At 41.3% G+C, this 19,473-nt stretch overlaps 1 protein-coding gene across 1 annotated transcript; it reads right to left on the minus strand.

Moving 5' to 3' along the window:
* Positions 1-595: 595 nt before the first annotated feature.
* Positions 596-18,590, minus strand: IBSP (integrin binding sialoprotein; the record flags this gene model as incomplete). The annotated part of the gene is made up of 6 exons (XM_083367530.1): positions 596-1,156; positions 3,232-3,348; positions 6,051-6,119; positions 8,490-8,561; positions 8,663-8,713; positions 18,537-18,590. 6 exons carry the CDS (start codon positions 18,588-18,590, stop codon positions 596-598), a joined length of 924 nt encoding a protein of 307 aa, XP_083223656.1.
* Between the last annotated feature and the right edge of the window lie 883 nt (positions 18,591-19,473).

Below are 19,473 nucleotides of genomic sequence, written 5' to 3' on the forward strand. Positions count from 1 at the left end.
TAGTCTGAGCTTTCAATGCAATATAGTAGTAGGAATGATTTTATTTTTCATCTGTAACTAGTGCAACCATAATTATAACCGTAATCATTACAAAAACAATTCAGAATACAGTGAAATTGGTCTGAAATATTTAACTTATTTCATTATGTTTACTTTGAGTTAATCTGGTCGGTATATAGCAAAACTCTAATATAAATATAAGAATGGGCCATCTATTTTATACGACAAACTTCAGTCTGGTAATATTTTCATCTGACAAAGAAGTGCCTAACATGGAGCCCAGTCCAAGTTCTGCACCATCCAAAGAAAAAGTGAGTTTAATGTTGAACAACAAAATAATACTCGTCTGCAGTATGATTGTTTCTTTAAAATAAATCAGTAAATTTATAAATCCATGATGGCTACATGAATATTGATGAAAGACATACCTTTAAAAACAGCATATTTTCATAGTTAGCACTAATACCAGATATTAACTGTCTTATCTTGTTTTACTAGCACCATTCTATTGTGATGCATTTTCCTGAGTAGACTTTGTGAACAGTTGACATGCAAAAATATCTAATGAACATGTCAAGAGATGGCTTCCTTTTTTTCACTGATTATAGTAGTAATCTTGGCCATACACATCATATCCATGCCCTTTATAGTAACTATACTCATCCTCATATGTTCTGAAATTATCTCCTCGTGGGTACCCGTTCTCACTACCATAATAATCAGTTTGGGCTTCATATCCACGTTCGTAGTTGTTTGTGGTGGTGGCATCATGCACCCACGGGTCTTCTGTGGTAGTGTCGTACTGGCCCTGATCGGCAGGAGTGGTCACTTCTTGCAACAGTTCACCTGTAGTACTTTCAGTGGGATTGACAGTTGTGACCAGGGTGGTTAGACTGATTGTTGTTGCTTCCTTTTCTTCCTCTTCTTCTTCCTCTCCACCATTTCCGGTTTCTTCTGCGGTGCTGTTTGTGCTGGTGGCATTAGCACCACTTCCATTTTCATCTACTTTCTCCTCTTCTTCCTCTTCATTCTCCTCTTCCTCATTTTCATCACTGTCTTCTTCCTCTGCACCTTTTTTGGGAACATTTTCCTTTTCAACCTTTTTATCACCTGCTTCTTTTCCAGGTTTCTGAACAGGCTCGTTTGCTACTGGTACCTATATTGATGCCAAAAAAAAGAGGGTGGGGGATAGATTAGGGAGCTAATTATGATCTGCAAAAGCACCCCACTCCCAGTATGTATGATCTGGTTTTAACCTTCACTAATGTGGACTGTGTAAAAATTATGGGACTCTTAAATTCATAAAGTTGAAAGACAAGGGACGCGGTGGCTCAGTGCTTTAGGACGCTGAGCTTGTCGATCAGATGGTCGGCCGTTTGGCAGGTCGAATCCCGAGTGTTGCGTAACAGAGTGAGCGCCTGTTACTCATCCCAGCTTCTGCCAACCTAGCAGTTCGAAAGCACGTAAAAAATGCAAGTAGAAAAATAGGGACCACTACGGTGGGAAGGTAACAACGTTCCGTGCGCCTTTGGCATCTAGTCAAGCCAGCCACATGACCACGGAGATGTCCTCGGACAAGCGCTGGCTCTTCGGCTTTGAAACGGAGATGAGCACCGGCCCCTAGAGTCGGAAATGACTAGTACACATGTGTGGGGGAACTTTTACCTTTACCTTTTTACATATATATACTGTTGCAAGAAATGACTTCTGGTTTAGAGCTAGAGTTCTGTCTAGATCAGGTACTCAGCTTCTGTATGATTCCAACTCTGTTTGATGGCAGAATCATTGTATCTTTATCCACTGATTTATTCTAAAAATCAAAGGCATGTGCACTTTGCAAGATATGTCAGAATGCTCTTCCTTCTGGACTGTCCCAGGTCAAGCATCACAAAACGTCTCTAACATACTACTTGAGCCTTGGTGGTATGAAAGAAATTGAAATGAGTACACATCTCCTTGTTCAGTGAAGATCTGATCTGGTTTTATACCAAAACTTGGTGATGGTGGTGATGATTGTCAAATGCTGGGGAAATCAGGAGATTCAGGCAGTTCAAATGAGTATAAAAGTTTATTGCAAGCTGAAGCTTTCTACAAGAATCTGAACTACTAGCAATCAAGGAAATGAATGGGAGTTAAGAAAGCTGGTCTGGTCTTAGATCTCTTGTGGGTACACAGAGACTCATGACTGATGACGTGTTTGACCTCTCCCTCAGGCTCAGCCTGGTCATCTCCTACAATGATGATGTTATCTATTCAGCTGTGCCCACCTCTTGGCAATTCTATGGGCCAGGTCTGTCCATGTCTTGCATTACTTCTTTGAGTTGTTCTATGTGCTGCCTGGTGTCAGCTTTGATGGTGTCCAGCCACCATGTTCTTTGGCAGCTTGGTTTCCTTTTAGAGTAACTCTTCCAAATATTATTGCTTTTCCCAGTGAATTCTCCTTCATGACATGGACAAAATAATTGAGGTGCAGTTTTGTGATTTTTCCTTACAGTGAGAGGCCTGGTGTTAATAACCAAAACTTAATATTACCTTCTTTTCAGTAATAGTGCCAGGACATTCAGATGACCTGGCCCCTAGAATTGCCAAGAATTGGACACAATTGAATAGATAACATCATCCTTGTAGGAGATGACCTACACAGCTTTCTATTAACCAATAACAATTTTTAGGTACTTTTTGGCATCACCAAATTTTGTTTTATAGCCAAGGATGTGGGAGATGATAATGCATCTTAAAGACCAGCTTCCTCCTATGTGTTTTTGTATTTGTCTACCTGTCTCCTTGTTTTAAGGGACGCGGTGGCTCAGTGGGTTAGGACGCTGAGCTTGTCGATCAGAAGGTTGGCAGTTTGGTGGGTCGAATCCCGAGTGCCGCGTAACAGAGTGAGCGCCTGTTACTCGTCCCAGCTTCTGCCAACCTAGCAGTTCGAAAGCACATAAAAAATGCAAGTAGAAAAATAGGGACCACTACGGTGGGAAGGTAGCAGCGTTTTGTGTGCCTTTGGCGTCTAGTCATGCCGGCCACATGACCATGGAGACGTCCTCGGACAAGCGCTGGCTCTTTGGCTTTGAAACGGAGATGAGCACCGGCCCCTAGAGTTGAAAACGACTAGCACGCATGTGTGGGGCTACCTTTACCTTTACCTTACTCCTTGTTTTATTGCTCTTTGATCATAACATAATGTTTTTATTTGATTTGGTGTATTCCAAATCCCCATAACTTGCTCACCTTTTGGACAGTGTCAGCATTTCCGTCAGTCTTGTTATCTTCAGCTGCAGGTGTAGTGGGAGCCACTGTGGTCTCTTCACTTCCCTTTCCACCTTCATTTTCTTCATTTGATTGCCCCTGTTGGGACATTAAACAGTACGAATATCATATTGCATATTATTTCAAAAAGATACATAAACAAAAACATTTTAATTATCAATATTTTCATGGTACTAACGCCTGTAAAGCTATCGATGCAAGGTGGAGAACTTCTCAGCTTGAAACAATCACATCGTTTCAAATCCACTCAAGCCACTAAATGACAACAATAAGTATTTGAATCTAATTATTAAAATGGGGCTTGACACCTTTCCTAAAATTAGAACAAGGTTCATTCACAGGTCTCAAAAGAACAAATTCCATTCTTGGCAGAGATGATGGATCATTTTTCCCATATGTCAAACAACTGGAGCCCTTAACTGCTGATATATACAAAAGGACGTCTCATACAAATTTTAGTCCCTAGACAGCTGGTTAAGCAGTCTTATGAGTTTCTAGAAAGGGCAATTCAGAGTGGTTTTCTTATAATTTCTGGTACTAGTGATCGTGATTGGCGTGGAGAACAGAATATTTTCTGAAGATGTCCTGCAGAATCCCTGCCCCTTTAAACAAGAGTCTCACATAGCCACATTCCAATGTTCATGGGTAATTTCAAACTACCCTCCCCCCCCAAAGCTTACATTAATATTTAATTGTAATTTTGGAGGAATATATTGCAGGAGACATGGTAGAAATCCATGACCTGATATTTGAAGGATACACTGAAAACAGTTACTCTAAAACCTCTGGATGAATTTGAATCACAAACACTCAGGCAGTTGCCTGGAACTCTGATAATATCTTTCTACAAAATAGGCAGAACGTCAACTTTCGCAATATTGTTCTAGCACACGGCTGGCCAGACCAGCCTAAATGTTTATATGCGAATGCAGCTGTACTTAATATCGGATGGTTAAAATGCTTAAAAATAAGTCGAAATGTGATGCCAACAAAACATAACAAAAAGTTATGTTCCTCTCAACTGAAAGATCTTGCAAAATTGCATCGTGTGGCTAGTTCTTTGGATAGCTACCAGAGATCACCATGACCCTATATATAAAACACCAATTATAGGACTATTTATTTAAATGTTGTTAAGGTTCCGTCCATGTCCAGACAGGGCATAGCCTGGAGTAAAACCCCTGAAATAGATCAGAGAAAGACAATAGCCTCATGGAGTCATATATCTGAATGTGTTGGAAACTCAAAGTTGGAGAAGAATGGAGCTGCACCTATTGCCCCATTTTATGTCTCTCCCTATCCTCTACATGTTTAGGCAGGAAATCTGAAGGGATGATGTACATAGTATGTACATGCATGCATGTATTTTAGATTTTTAAAAAATCCTACCTTTATACTTTTATAAATAATTCAAGGTGGCAAACATATCTAATATTCCTTCTTCCTTCATTTTCCCCACAACAGCAACACTATGAAGTGACTGACCCAAAGTAACCCAGCCAGCTCTCATGCCTAAGGTGGGACTGGAACTCATGATCTCTTGGTTTCTAGCCTTCTAACCACTAGATCAAATTGGTTCTCATAAATTCAACTTCTGGTCACACAGACTGGCTCTCAGTACTGATCATGTTACCTTTCTTGGTTATGAAATGTCTGCAACAAGAAAACAAAGAGAACACCAGAAGTCCCACAATTCAACTCTGAGCTACATATATTCTCCACTATTTTATGATAATAAAGACCCTTTGAGTCCACAGTGGCTTGGTGGCACATCATTAGTCAAAATCAAAACCACACCCAATAGCAGTGTTGAAGTTACCTAGTCAGGTTGTAGTGTATGCGGGTTTTGCATACACGTGAGGGTCAGTGAATTAAGGAGGTGGGGAGCTGGACAGCTCCAAGCAGGAACAGCGTTCAGGGGGGGGGGGCAGAACAAGGGGACAGCGTTCAGCGGGAGAGCAGGATTTAAAGGGATTGGCTGACCAGCCAGCAGGATGCTTGGATTATACCCATTGGCCAGGCAGTTACCTGACCAGGTATAAGTGAGGGCTCAAATCCTTTGTTTCCCAGTTCGGCCATGTTCCTCAATAAAACAACTTAGCTCCTGAACCTGTGTCGCCTCTGATTCTGGGTCCAACCCAACACAGGTAATAAAACGTCTGCATGAAAACCACCAGACTCAGAGAGCACCAAGGACCCCACAGTTCAATCGTGAGCTACAAATATTCTCTTCTGTTGGTACTCTTTCTACCTATCAGGATCAGTGTCAGTCGGTCTGTCTGTCTACCATTGATCGCCTTAACTCAGGCCAGTTTCTTGCCCCACAACTGAGCAGGATACTTATTCCTCATTTTTGATGGTTCATCCAGAATTGTGTTGCTTGCAAGGCATGACCAAAATAGAAAGGCTTCAATGTACTTGCAAATAGCCGTACTGTACTCATTATTGGTACAGATTTGCTTTAATTCAACTTCAGGTTTTCTTAAAGAATGACCATGGATCGTATATATGTTTGTGTTGCTTTGGAACCACAGTAGTTGTTTTTGAATAAATGGACACAAAATGCTTTGTCTCCAAACCTGTGGAACCCAATAGCTTTTACTGTAACTTCAGGGTTGCTGTTTGTTTAGATGACTTAAACTTTAAAAAAAAATACAACGTCAAACCAGAATAGAAACTTGTGGTCAGTTACTAATCTTCACCGGAGGCACTCACAGAGTATAGGGTTTAAAAACAATGCTCCTTGGTTTGTTTTGAATAAAATCAGACACATTTCTTACCCCTTCTTCTTCCTCTTCTTCCTCTGAACTATTGCCACCAAAACCTTCTTCAGATGAGTCACTGTTAAACTAAAAAGAGAGGCAGTTCTGAGGCATTTGCTCCCAAACAATACGAATGCTTGTTTACAGAAAAGCAATCAACTTTTGCTCTCCCCTATGTATACAGTGACACTCAAGTCTATGTAGCTTTTCCAGTACTTCAGAGCCCGGAATTCAGATGTTTTGTTGGTGTATTTAAGAAAAATAAAATGGAAGCAAAAAGGTCTAGTTGTTGACTTGCAGTTGATTTAGGGACCATTCGATGTTACAATGGCACTGAAAAAAGTGACTTATGAGGTTCAAGGTTTTGGTAATGGTTTTCAAGGCCCTACATGGCATGGGTCCGGAGTACCTTGGGGATCACCTGCGGCCGGCGTCAACTTCCCTCCGCCCTGTGCGTTCCCACAGAGAGGGCCTCCTTAGGGTGCCACCAGTCAGAGAATGTTGGCTGGTGGCCCCCAGGGGGAGGGCCTTCTCTGTGGGCACCCCGGCCTTATGGAATCAGCTGCCGGTTGAGCTCCGGATGGCACCTGACCTTCGCTCCTTCCGACGCGGTCTGAAGACCTACCTATTTGAGCAAGCCGGCCTGGCCTGATGGGGGATGTGCTGGGGTTTTTGTGGATTTTTATATTATTCTACTGTTTTAGCTCGGGCTCTTATTTAATTCTTTTTTAATTTTTGTATTCTGTATTTTTATATGTGCCCTGTTCACCGCCCTGAGTCCTTCGGGAGAAGGGCGGTATACAAATATAAGTAAATAAATAAATAAATAAATTTTTCAAAACTTAAGACCGTTGCAGCATCCTCGGGGTCATGCAATCAAAATTCAGATGCTTGGCAACTGGCTCATGACAAAATGTCCCAGGATCATGTGATCACCTTTTGCAACCTTCTTACACGCCAAGGTAATGGGAAAGCCAGATTCATTTAACAACCATGTTAGTATCTTAAAAAATGCAGTGAACCACACTTAAACTGTGGCAAGAAAGGTCGTAACATGGGGCAAAACTCATTCAACAGCTGTTTCACTTAGCAACAGAAATTTTGGACAATTGTGGTTGTAAGTCAAGGACTACCTGTATACCTTATAGTGAGGCAACCAGTGATTGCAAGTTTTTGAATCCTTTGCAATAGTGGCAAATATCCGTAGCTCAGGTGTAGGAAGAGGGTGAAATTTTGTTCTCTGAGCTTGTGTCCATTTAAGGGATGTCAGTCCTTTACTATCATGCCGACTTGCATATTCCAGGTTCTAATTTTTATCTAAAAAGCTAGTGGTGTTTATATTTAGCCTTGAAAGTTCACATAGGAACCTAACAAGCCTAGAAACGTGATTTAATCGTAGAATCTCTGGATACTAATCCTTGCACCTCTAATTTGCCTTAAAAAGATTCCTGTCTGAAACTCTGCAGCTCAGTGTAGATTGCATTACAAAAGCCATTAGCTTATTTTACTATTGAAAGATCATTTTCCAGTGGAAACATGGCGTAGTAGCTTTGCAATGCTCTGAATAAGCCACCTTAGATTGTGTTAATTTCATTCATACTGCCGTAAAAGGCAGTAAGTATTATTTCTTTCCAAAAGGTGGGGGGGGGCACAACTTCAAGGTCTTCCAGGCTTTTAAGAAAACTATTGATCTTCAGGGTTAATCTTTGTATTATCCATAAGGAATAATCAGACAAGCAGGAAGGATACATTGTCCAAGGCTGCAAAGCCACTGATCAATATAAAAATATCTCCGTTGTCCCTAACAGAGAAGCCAAACCACTGTTCTGTTGAGGCAACATTCCCAGAAGACAATTTTTAGTTCCTTACATGACCCATATTTGAAAACATATAATTAACAGGCCCCTGCATTACTCCCAACTTGGTCATAAACCACCGCTTTATGGATGTTCCTACTTGTCTCCTTAAAAATGGAAGAAAGAAAAGGCTGTCAAAAAACTAGAATTGGATCAACAGTATTGTCCATCAATGGTCTATACAAGTTACTACCTTTTCTGTGATTTTACTTCTGTTATTTGGCCATTTGTGCAAGAAATAACATAAAGATTTTCTACACGCTGCACATTTGTCAGGTACAAAGGAACTGAAAGAATAATAATTTCACTATCAATTTCACCATCCGTGGCATTTTTACCTGTGTGAAGTTGAATATACCTATGTCTGGATAGCTGTACACAAGTAAAACACGTCATATATTTTCAATATTTTATAGAATGACAGGTAGTCCTTGACCTATGACCACGACTGAGCCCAAAATTTCTGTTCCTAGGTGAGACATTTGTTCAGTGAGTTTTGCTCCATTTTTCGATCTTTCTTACACAGTTGTTAAGTGACTGATTGCACTTGTTAAGTTAGTAACAGAGTTGTTAAGTGAACAACAACAACAACTGTATTTACCTGGAATCTTTTCATAGGTGGGTAGAAGTAAGGATATCTATAAAGAAAATGCCTGTATTTGTTCTTGAACACCTGCCAAAATAAAAGGAAGACACTTCAATAGTTAAATCTAAGAAGAAAATTGCTATGCTTAGTACCCAAATAAAAAAAAATCAAGGATGTTGCCAACATACTGCATTTTCTTCTGAATCTTCTGACTTAAATCTTCTTCGGAAGTGTTTTGCCTACAACAGAAGAGGAGATAACTTTAAAAGGGAGTGCTTTTATTTCTATTGTATTGCTAACTCCATACTTGTTTCCTGAAATGTGCTCTCAACATTTTCCCCCCAAAACTTTTGTGGGAGGACAGCACCCACCCCATTGAGAAAGAAACATTTTGGGAATATTAAAAGGCAGAGTATTATATTTCCCCAAAGGATCTTAAAGGCAGATAAGCAGGCCCAGTTTTCTTAATAGCCCCAGACAGAGGCCAGGTCTGTAGAAATACAGATTTGGTAATCCTTTCAGAAAGATTGAAGCCAGGAAGCTTGGAGCTGATGAGATTAGAAAGACAAAGACCCCTGAAATTTGCATACCCCACCCAAACTCTAAGGACCGGAAACATGACCTTTAGGACATAATAGGATTAACCCACCACCATCAGAATACCAGGTCAGAACCTCAGGTCAAAGTACATGACACAGGAAATACAAACCCATAGGAAAAGGAACTCCAAACACAAAACCTCAAGCAAGTACAAAAACCCACCACTCCCAGCTACATGTGATCAGCTTTCCCAGGGCTACATTTCTGTCTGGCTCTGCTCTTCAATAAAGTACAACCTTCTTTCTAAAGCAGGCTCCATTTTGTTTATTCCCAGCTTGGAATGGACCCTGATGAAGATTTTTCTTTCAACACTTCATTAAATTTCAAAAAAGTATAAAATATAAAAAACAAGACAAAGAAAAAGAGTCAGAAGGGGGAAAGGGGTAACAAAAAAAAAACTCTGGAAAAACAACCAACTAAAAGGGAAAAAAAACTACGGTACAGATAAAAACCTAAATATCAATGACTCTTTGAGCTAGAATAAGGCATGATGAACAGTACGTCTATCACCACAAACAGATCTAATGATCAACACCCAAAATTAAAATTTCTTGTGTTTTTCCCCCCCAGTTTCAATAAACAAATCCAGGAGTAGTACAATACTGTACTGTTCTGAAATAAAACGAAGCCATTTGTCTGAAATCGTATAGGATTTCTTGCCTGAGCAGGAGGTTGGACTAAAAGACCTCCAAGGTCTATGGTTATTCTGATATTCGGTTATAGAAAGAGCAAATTTATTTATTGATTTATTTATTTTTTAAAATTTATATGCCGCCCTTCTCCCCAAGGACTCAGGGTGGCGCACAACAATAAAAATGAAAAACATAAAATAGAAAATTTAAAAAAGAATTAAACGATAAATACAATAATTATATGACAATTTAAAAACCAGTAAAAAGCTAATTAAAACCGTAGTCAGTCCAGGCCCGCTTGTTGGAACAACCACGTCTTCAGGTCACGGCAGAAGGACCGAAGGTCAGGGGATGTCCGCAGCTCCGGGGGCAATTCATTCCAGAGGGTCGGTGTGCCCACAGAAAAAGGCTCTCCCCCTGGGAGTCGCCAGCTGGCATTGCCTGGCCGACGGCACCCTGAGGAGGCCGACTCTCTGGGAGTGAACCGGGCAATGGGAGGTTGTCAATGGCAGCAAGTGGTCTCGCAAGTATCCTGGGCCTAAGCCATGTAGGGCTTTAAAGGTTGTAACCAGCACCTTGAATCGCACCCGGAGGGCAACCGGAAGCCAATGCAGCTCACGCAGGAGTGGTGTAACATGGGAGTACCGAGATACTCCCATAAGCACCTGCGCGGCTGCATTGTGCACCAGTTGAAGCCTCCAGGTGCTCTTCAAGGGCAGCCCCATGTAAAGAGCATTGCAGTAATCCAAACGAGAAGTGACGAGGGCGTAAATAGCATTAACCTGGCCACCATAGAGCCTAGTGATGATATGCTGAGCATGAAAACAGCACTATTTTATCATCTACCCTTGGTAAAAGCTATCTCTATATCTGTATCATCTGAATTAGCTTTTTAAATATTTCTTGTAAAAGTAGGACAGAGATCAGAAGGCTCTCAACAAAATTCCAGGCTGGGAAACACATATGGTTAGAACCAGCAAAGATATTTCTGGGTAGAATTAACAGTACCTAGTTAGAGGGATCAGCGATCTAACTTAATGATACCAGTGGTGGGATTCAATTATGTGAACAACCGGTTCTCTGTATGGATGCCACTTCCGGAAGTCCATTCTGGGCCTGGGCAACAAAAAACTAGCTACCGGTTCTGCCGAACTGGTGCGAACCGGCTGAATCCCACCACTGAACGATACCTTCAATAATAATTTAGACGCATATGAACCTGCTTTATGCTGAGACAGACTATTATAACTGCAGGAAGTTATAATAGTCTAACAGAAATATAGGCAGGCAGAAATATATTTAGCTCTTCCAGAAGAGGTTGAGAACTGAAGTTAACCTCTTGCTGTAAAACAGAACTGTTGCTCATCCATACTAAGCATGTAATGAAGTTGAGAAGGAACCTGCAAAATTCATCCATTTCTTCCCAAGTGTTCCTGAATTGACCCATTTTGCACATGCCTAAAAATGAACTGATGGGTGGAAAAAAGGGACAATGGCCTTATAGCCCAAATCTATTCATTTGGGGGGGGGTGTTTATCACAGCTTAAGTCGGATGTCAAGAAATAATGAATGATTGCTGGAAGATCCCAAGGAGTTTTTTCGGATGCTAACTTGCACTAACATTATATAGCACACAGCTTTGTATGTGGAATGCTAATCAAAAGTTGTGCAATTTCCTGATGGAATATTAGTATTTATGTAATGCTAGTGTGCATGATATGATCCGGCAAGAGACTGATATCAACAATATATAGAATTCTTGTTCTTACTCCCAAAGATGCTTTTTCATCAGGCAACTGGACTTCCTTGTTTTTCTTTCAAGACAGTTCACTTCTTATCCAAGAAGCTTCTTGGATGAGAAGTGAAATGTCTTCAAAGAAAAACAAGAAAGTTCACTTACCTCGTGAAAAAGCACCTTTGGGGTAACTATGACCTGGATGACTGAGCATCTCCATAGACATCTGGTTCTTAGCTATTTTCACTTTCCACTAGATGGCATAGCTACCTGACAGAAAATTCAATTGCTGGATTGGATAGGACAGGGGTAGACAACCTTGGCTCTTTTATGACTCGTGGACTTCAACTCCCAGAATTCCTGAGCCAGCATGGCTCACCTTGGAAACCTCTCCCTTTCCCCTCAGCATGGCTGGCTCAGGAATTCTGGGAGTTGAAGTCCACAAGTCATAAAAGAGCCAAGGTTGCCTACTCCTGGGATAGGATTTCTTCCTTTCGCATGCCACAGAAGTATAAGATACGATCGCTACTTTTGGGGATATGAATAATTACCATTCCATTGCTTTATCATTATCATTCAGTTATAGCCTAAATATAATGTAACAAGAATGTGTTTTTTTAAAAAAAATAAATGTGTTGATGATGTCCCCGTAGTTCCTTAGGACCTGTCCTAGATTTTCTTTTTAATGATATGTAATCTACTACTTATAGAACGTTAAACTTAAATGATAACCGAGTTCTGGGATGACAGGAAACTTAATAAATGTGATGATACAGACAAGTGAGCAGCCAGCTTGACTTGTTCTCACATTTATCAAACAATGTCAAGCTGACAAGGTTTACGTAGCTGAGTGAAGTGCATCTTTCACAGCACATATCAGGCCATGCAGATTCAGAATTTCCCATCTCCAGTGCTTTTTTTGTAAAAGAAAAAGGTGCCGGAACTCACACATGTCATACGACCCGCCTTGCCTACCCTACAAGGTTCCATCCAAAAAAGGTGCCGGAACTCCTTTCTGAGCGTTCTATGAGAAAAAAAGCCCTGCCCATCTCCTTTCAATGCAAAGGCACAAAAGGATAGAATAGATCGCATTTGCTGTCAACCGTCCCACTGCAGTAAGTAGCAAAATAAACTCCTGGGACATTTTTTTCTCAAAGACGTTAACTTTACTGAAAAGGCATATGGGTACAGAAGTAGAAAAGCCAGTTTTGACATTTTTGCACACAAATAGCATAGGAAAACGTTTCCTTTGCCCACCCCATCGTTCATTGTCCACCAATGAGCTGCACTTGCTTTATTTTGGAAATCTGCCTCGGATGTTGCCAGTCAATGACCTTAGGGTTTAGATCTGTCTCATGCTTCCACGAAGCACACTTGTATTCCAGAGTTCCCTCCCAAAACTTCCATACATTCCAATACCTTCCCTCCTCCCTACTGTTATTGTGGTCTCGTTGTGAGCAGGTCTGTATAGCGAGTCAACCATGACGCTAGCTCTGATGAAGTTCCTGGGTAATAATAATAATGATGATGATGACGACGACGATAACAACAACAACAATAATAAAAAAGTTGGAAGGGACCTTGGAGGTCATCTAGTCCAACCCCCTGCACAGGCAGGAAACCCTATACCATTTCGGACAAATGGTTGTCCAATCTCTTCTTAAAAAATTTACAGTGTTGGAGCATTCACAACTTCTGGAGGCAGGTTGTTCCACTGGTTAATTGTTCTAACTGTCAGGAAATTTCTCCTTATTCTAGGTTGCTTCTCTCCTTGATTAGTTTCCATCCATTGCTTCTTGTCCTGCCGTTAGGCGCTTTGGAGAATAGCTTGACTCCCTCTTCTTTGTGGCAGCCCCTGAGATAGTGGAACACTGCTATCATGTCACCCCTCATCCTTCTCTTCATTAAACTAGACATACTCAATTCTGGCAGCCATTCCTTATATGTTTTAGCCTCCAGCCCCCTAATAATCTTTGGTGCTCTTCTCTGTACCCTTTCTAGAGTCTCAACATCTTTTTTACATCGTGGTGACCAAAACTGGATGCAGTATTCCAAGTGTCGCCTTACCAAGGCATTGTAAAGTGATATTAATACTTCATGTGATCTTGATTCTATCCCTCTGTTAATGCAGCTTAGCACTGTGTTAGCTTTTTTGGCAGCTGCAGCACACTGCTGGCTCATATTTAAGTAATATTACCTCTGTACTTCATTTGTCTTCAGTTCAAGATACCATTGAATTGTAGGTTTGGTCAAAGATGTTGGTTATCTAATATGCTTACATGAAATATTTGGTTTTGTCTTGGCAAAGTGCTTGCGCTGTGCTGTGTAGGAAAAATAGTTCATCTAGTTCAGGCAAAGCTGCACCATCAACAGTTCCTGTTATCTTGAATTGTCAACCACCCCTTGGAAAAGCTGTTAGAACTATCGGAAGATCCTCAGATGGGAGACACTAAAACAACGAGGCGCTTCACTAAGAATGGACTTCATTCCATAAAACAACCTTGAGGGGTGCTTTTCTCAAATCTCTCAAAATGAAGCATCCCCTTAAAGATCTGCATAATTGCACTCTGTTTCGATCTCCACTGTCACATTTATGGCTAGGGTGTTTCTTGGTATCTGTTTGAAAACTTACAGGAAGAGAACATTTCTACAAATATTTAGTTGAAGTCTGATCTCAGATAAAGAAGCTCCAATAGGTAACCATGCTTTCTGCAGTAGGTTCTCCTGTCCTCCATCCCTCTCATCCAATCCAATCCAATCCAATCCAGTCCAGTCCAGTCCAGTCCAGTCCAATCCAATCCAATCCAATCCAACCCAATCCAATCCAATCCAGTCCAATCCAATTCAATCCAATCCATCCATCCATCCATCCATCCATCCATCCATCCATCCATCCATCCAACCATCCATTCTTCTATATTACAATGCCTATACGGTCCCTCGAAAGTATTAAGTAATCAAATAATCTTTTTATAACATTAAGCTTACTCAGTTCCTTCAACCTTTCCCTATGACATTTTTCCATGGTTTGGATCCTGTACCAAATTAGTCCATAGCTTTCTTATAGAATGGCACCTGGGACAGGACAGTACATCGAAGTAAGGTTTTAGTAATATGGATTAAAGCCAATCTATTATAGACACCAATGGGTGTCTGCAGAGTGGGATCAAAAAGTTAAGATGGTCGCTGGGACTTTGCGATCAAAGTTCTGCCTGTATTTTTGTGTGTGCGTCCATGTGCAATGCATTTTGAAAAAGTTAGACTTTGATCACACCATTGCAGCCATGGTCTTGAATTTTGCCCATGCCATGTGGACACCGTGATGCCTATTGTGACCAAACTGAGCTCACATTAGGTGGTTTAAGTTTCTATTTTCTTCTTTCTCTTTTTACCTACTTGTGTCCAAGGTTTTTCATAGCTCTGCAAATCTCCAAGTTACCTTAAATATGCTGATATTTTCCTCCTGTGTTTCCTCCTGGGTAGAATTTTGGCCAAATGAATACCGGCATTTATAGGTGTGAGTTTTATTATAACTGTTCTACAACAAATATATATTTATGAGTCAAGTTTCCTAATACAGTATTAGTCTCATTCAAGCACACATATCAAGTTGATGATTCATGTTTAGACTGACAGGGCCAAAAATTCCATAACCATCATCCTATCAGCATGCTGTGCTTATTTGATGATAAAAGTAATAATAACAATAGTAAATTTAGTTTTAAATTAAAACTAAATTAAATCTGTATGCTGCTCGACTCCCAGGGATGCTGGGTGTTTTACAAATCGATAAAGATGTTTAAAAACAAGGAGCAACACAAACACAAAAAAACAACATAGATCGAAAGAGTACAATACAGTAGCAGACAAAACAAACCCAAATGGGAATAAGGGAAGGAAAGAAAATGTTCCCATTTGGGTTTGTTTTTCATGAGCACCAATAATCCTTATTAAACATCTCAGCAAAGAGCCACATCTTCATGACCCTTCAAAATACCCGGGGTGGGGGGCGTTCAAATATTGGGAGGAACCTCGTTCCAGAGGCTACAGAAGTATTGCTATAGAGAAGAAATACTTCAAAACTCTCGATAAGTGGCGTTGTTCAATCAATGGAACTTGGACCATGTCAACTCTGCTAGATAAAACCAGCCAGGCAGCTACTATGAGTGACAGGTGATTCCCCCCCAAATTAGCAACAATGCCCTATGCCAGGGGTCTTCAAACTTGGCCCTTTTATGACTTATGGACTTCAACTAGATAGGGCTCGCAACTTGGGAGTCCTCCTAGATTCACTGCTTACTTTGGAAGATCACATAGTGGCCGTGACTAGGGGGGCCTTCACCCAGGTTCACCTGGTGCACCAGTTGCGGCCCTATCTAGACCGGGATGCCCTCTGTATGGTCACTCATGCTCTCGTGACCTCTCGTTTGGACTACTGCAACGCTCTCTACATGGGGCTGCCCTTGAGGACCACTCGGAGGCTCCAGCTGGTACAGAATGCAGCCGCGAGAGTCGTGTTGGGAGTCTCCCGATACTCCCATGTTACACCTCTACTCCGTGAGCTGCATTGGCTCCCAGTTGTCTTCCGAGTGAGATTCAAGGTGCTGGTAATGGTGTTCAAGGCCCTACATGGCATGGGTCCGGAGTACCTTAGGGAGCACCTGGTGCCGGCATCAACTTCCCTCCGCCCTGTGCGTTCCCACAGAGAGGGCCTCCTCAGGGTGCCACCGATCAGAGAATGTCGATTGGTGGCCCCCAGGGGGAGGTCCTTCTCTGTGGGCACCCCGGAACTATGGAATCGGTTGCCGGTTGAGCTCCAGATGGCACCCGACCTCCGCTCCTTCCAACGTGATCTGAAAACGCATTTATTTGAACAAGCCGGCTTGGCCTGATGGGGGGTGGGTTGGGTTTTTTTATTGTTCTTAATATTTGTATTTATTGTTTTTTACCTTGGGCATTATGTTTAATTCTTTTTAACTTTTGTATTTTCTGTATTTTATACATTTGCCCTGTTCGCCGCCCTGAGTCCTTCGGGAGAAGGGCGGTATATAAATAAAATTATTAAATAAAATTAAATTAAATTAAACTCCCAGAATTCCTCAGCCAGCGTGTCCACAAGTAATAAAAGGGCCAAATTTGAAGACCCCTGCCCTATGCCATGTAGGACTTTACAGGCAATAACCAGCATCTTAAATCACACTTGGAAGCAAATTGGCAGCCAGTGCAACTCATGAAGCAGAGGTTTTACATGGGCACACGCAGGTATGCCTGTCACTGCCCATGTGCTGCTGTGGTCTGGACCAGCTGAAGCTTCTGAGAGATCTTTAAGGGCAGCCCCATATAGAGCGCATTGTAATAATCAAGCATCAAATTGCCAAGGTATATGTAGTTGTCTAAAAGTTCCCTTGATCTAGGAAAGGGCACAATTGGTGCACTAGATGAAGCTGGGCAAAAACCTCAAAATGTTTAATGAAAAACAGGCTGTTTTATGAATTTATATTATTATAAATTAATTTGAAATAGTTCTTTATGGGCCTGTCTGGCTTTTAAAATATATTTGTACTAATGGGCACTGTACAGCTGTGCGGTTGGGGTGTAACTATGAATAATATAAAGAAATGCTTTATGAGACCAAATGCCTACTCTGGATAATTGCCAATTGCTCCAGCAAAAGCATCATGCATAGAAGCATTTTTCTGCAGACATAATGTTCACCTCCACAATTCAGAAATTTGAATTCATAGATAAATATTCCCCATCCATAATAATAATAATAATAATTTTATTTATATACCGCCCTTCTCCCGAAGGACTCAGGGTGGTGAACAGGGCAAGCATAAAAAATACAGAGTTACAAAAGTTAAAAAGGATTAAATATATGCCCACTAAAAACAGTAAATACAAATATTAAAATAACAATAAAAACCCAACCCCCTCCCATCAGGCCAGGCCAGCTTGTTCAAAAAGATACGTCTTTAGATCGCGCCGGAAGGAGCGAAGGTCAGGCGCCATCCGGAGCTCAACCGGAAGATGGTTCCATAAATCCGGCGCACCCACAGAGAAGGCCCTCCCCCTTCTTTGACCGGAGGCACCCTGAGGAGACCCTCTCTGTGGGAGCATATTGGGCGGAGGGAAGTTGATGCTGGCCGCAGGTGCTCCCCAAGGTATTCCAGACCCATGCCATGTAGAGCTTTGTAGGTCAATACCAGCACCTTGAACCTCACCCGGAAGACAACTGGGAGCCAATGCAGCTCGCGGAGCAGAGGTGTAACATGGGAGTATCGGGAGACTCCCAACACAACTCTCGCGGCTGCATTCTGTACCAGTTGGAGCCTCCGAGTGGTCTTCAAGGGCAGCCCCATGTAGAGAGCGTTGCAGTAGTCTAAACCAGAGGTCACGAGCGCATGAGTGACCGTACGCAGGGCATCCCGGTCTAGATAGGGCCGCAACTGGCGCACCAGGCAAACCTGGGCGAAGGCCCCCCTAGTCACGGCCACTATGTGATCTTCCAAAGTAAGGAGGACTAGGAGGACTCCCAAGTTGCGAGCCCTATCTACGGGGGGTAATAGCTCACCCCCCATAGAAAGAGATGGGATATTCTGAATATCCCGGGATGCCGGGATGTAGTGTAGTGGATAATCAACAATTGCAGCCAGTAGATTAATAGCGTTAATAGCATTAATTGTCAGAGATGAAAGCTGATTGAAGCAAAAATAGAGAACACTATTTGTAATGTACAAAGGGCTAGAAAGTTTCAAGATACATAAAAGCACAAATAGGTAATAGGTGAATAAACAGGTGAATTAAAAAAAAGAACAAAGTCAATGGGTAATAATTTGTCCCCAAAGAACTGAACCTAAAAATTGCTTATTGTTTGGGGACAATTTATTTTATGTTAGCATGATAAATACTAATGAATGGATAGATTTTTAAAATCAAAACATTATAATGGCTTTGAAATCTGTTAAGTTGTGGAAAAACTTCTCAAATAATGATAATATATTACTAGGAATAACACAATCTCAATGAACGGACATTAAAATGAATATTCACAATACAATATATCCTAGGCCAAGTATTGTTATTTTTACTCACAGAGAAGGCACAAGTGATTCCTATAATGCAGAGGACAAGCAGGGCTGTCTTCATTTTTCTGGTGTCTGAAAAAGAAAGAAAGGAAAAGAGAATATATTTCCAAATAGAGCCTTGGTGGCGCAGTGGGCTAATGCCTCCCTAAGTATCACCAGCTGCCTGCAATTAGTGCAGGTTCGCATCCCACCAGGCTCAAGGTTGACTCAGCCTTCCATCCTTCCGAGGTAGGTAAAATGAGGACCCAGATTGTTGGGGGCAATTAAGCTGACTTTGTAATAATGCCGCTTGGGCGGGGCAAAAGCCCTAATAAGCAGGCATATACATAGAATGAAGGCCATTGCTAAGCACATTGGTTTGTGCTTAAAATTGTAAGCCGCCCTGAGTCTTCGGAGAAGGGCGGGATATAAATGGGATTAAAAAAAAATAGGAAGATTAAAAAAAGGGAAGATATTAAAGATAGGCAATTTCTACAATTCTGTTCAAATAATACCACAAATATATCTGTTAGGTCTGATGACTTTTGTAGGAATTTGAACAAATGATCGATTGATTTCCTCAGTAAATTATACAGGCCTTCAATTAAAGACAGGGAAAGTTTTTTTTACCCTTAGTCATTCCATACTTACATTTAAGTGAGGGTTAGTTTGGTGTAGTGGATAAGATGCTAGCCTAGAAATCAGGAGACTGAGAATTGTAGTTGTCCCTTAGGCATGAAAGCTATCTAGGTGACTTTGGGCCAGTCACTCTCTCTTGGCCCAACCCTCCTCACAGGGTTGTTGTGGGGAAAATAGTAGGCAGGAGTATTAGATATGTTTTATAAAAGCAGGATAAAAATCTAATGATAAATTGTCCATTCTTGTGCAAATTTAGAAATGTTCTAAGTTGAATTTAGAAATACTCAGATTCATACTAACAGTTTAGGTATTATAAGATCTAGATT

The sequence above is a fragment of the Vipera ursinii genome (assembly GCF_947247035.1).
Source record: "Vipera ursinii genome assembly, chromosome: 7".
In the NCBI taxonomy this organism is placed as follows: Eukaryota; Metazoa; Chordata; class Lepidosauria; order Squamata; family Viperidae; genus Vipera; species Vipera ursinii.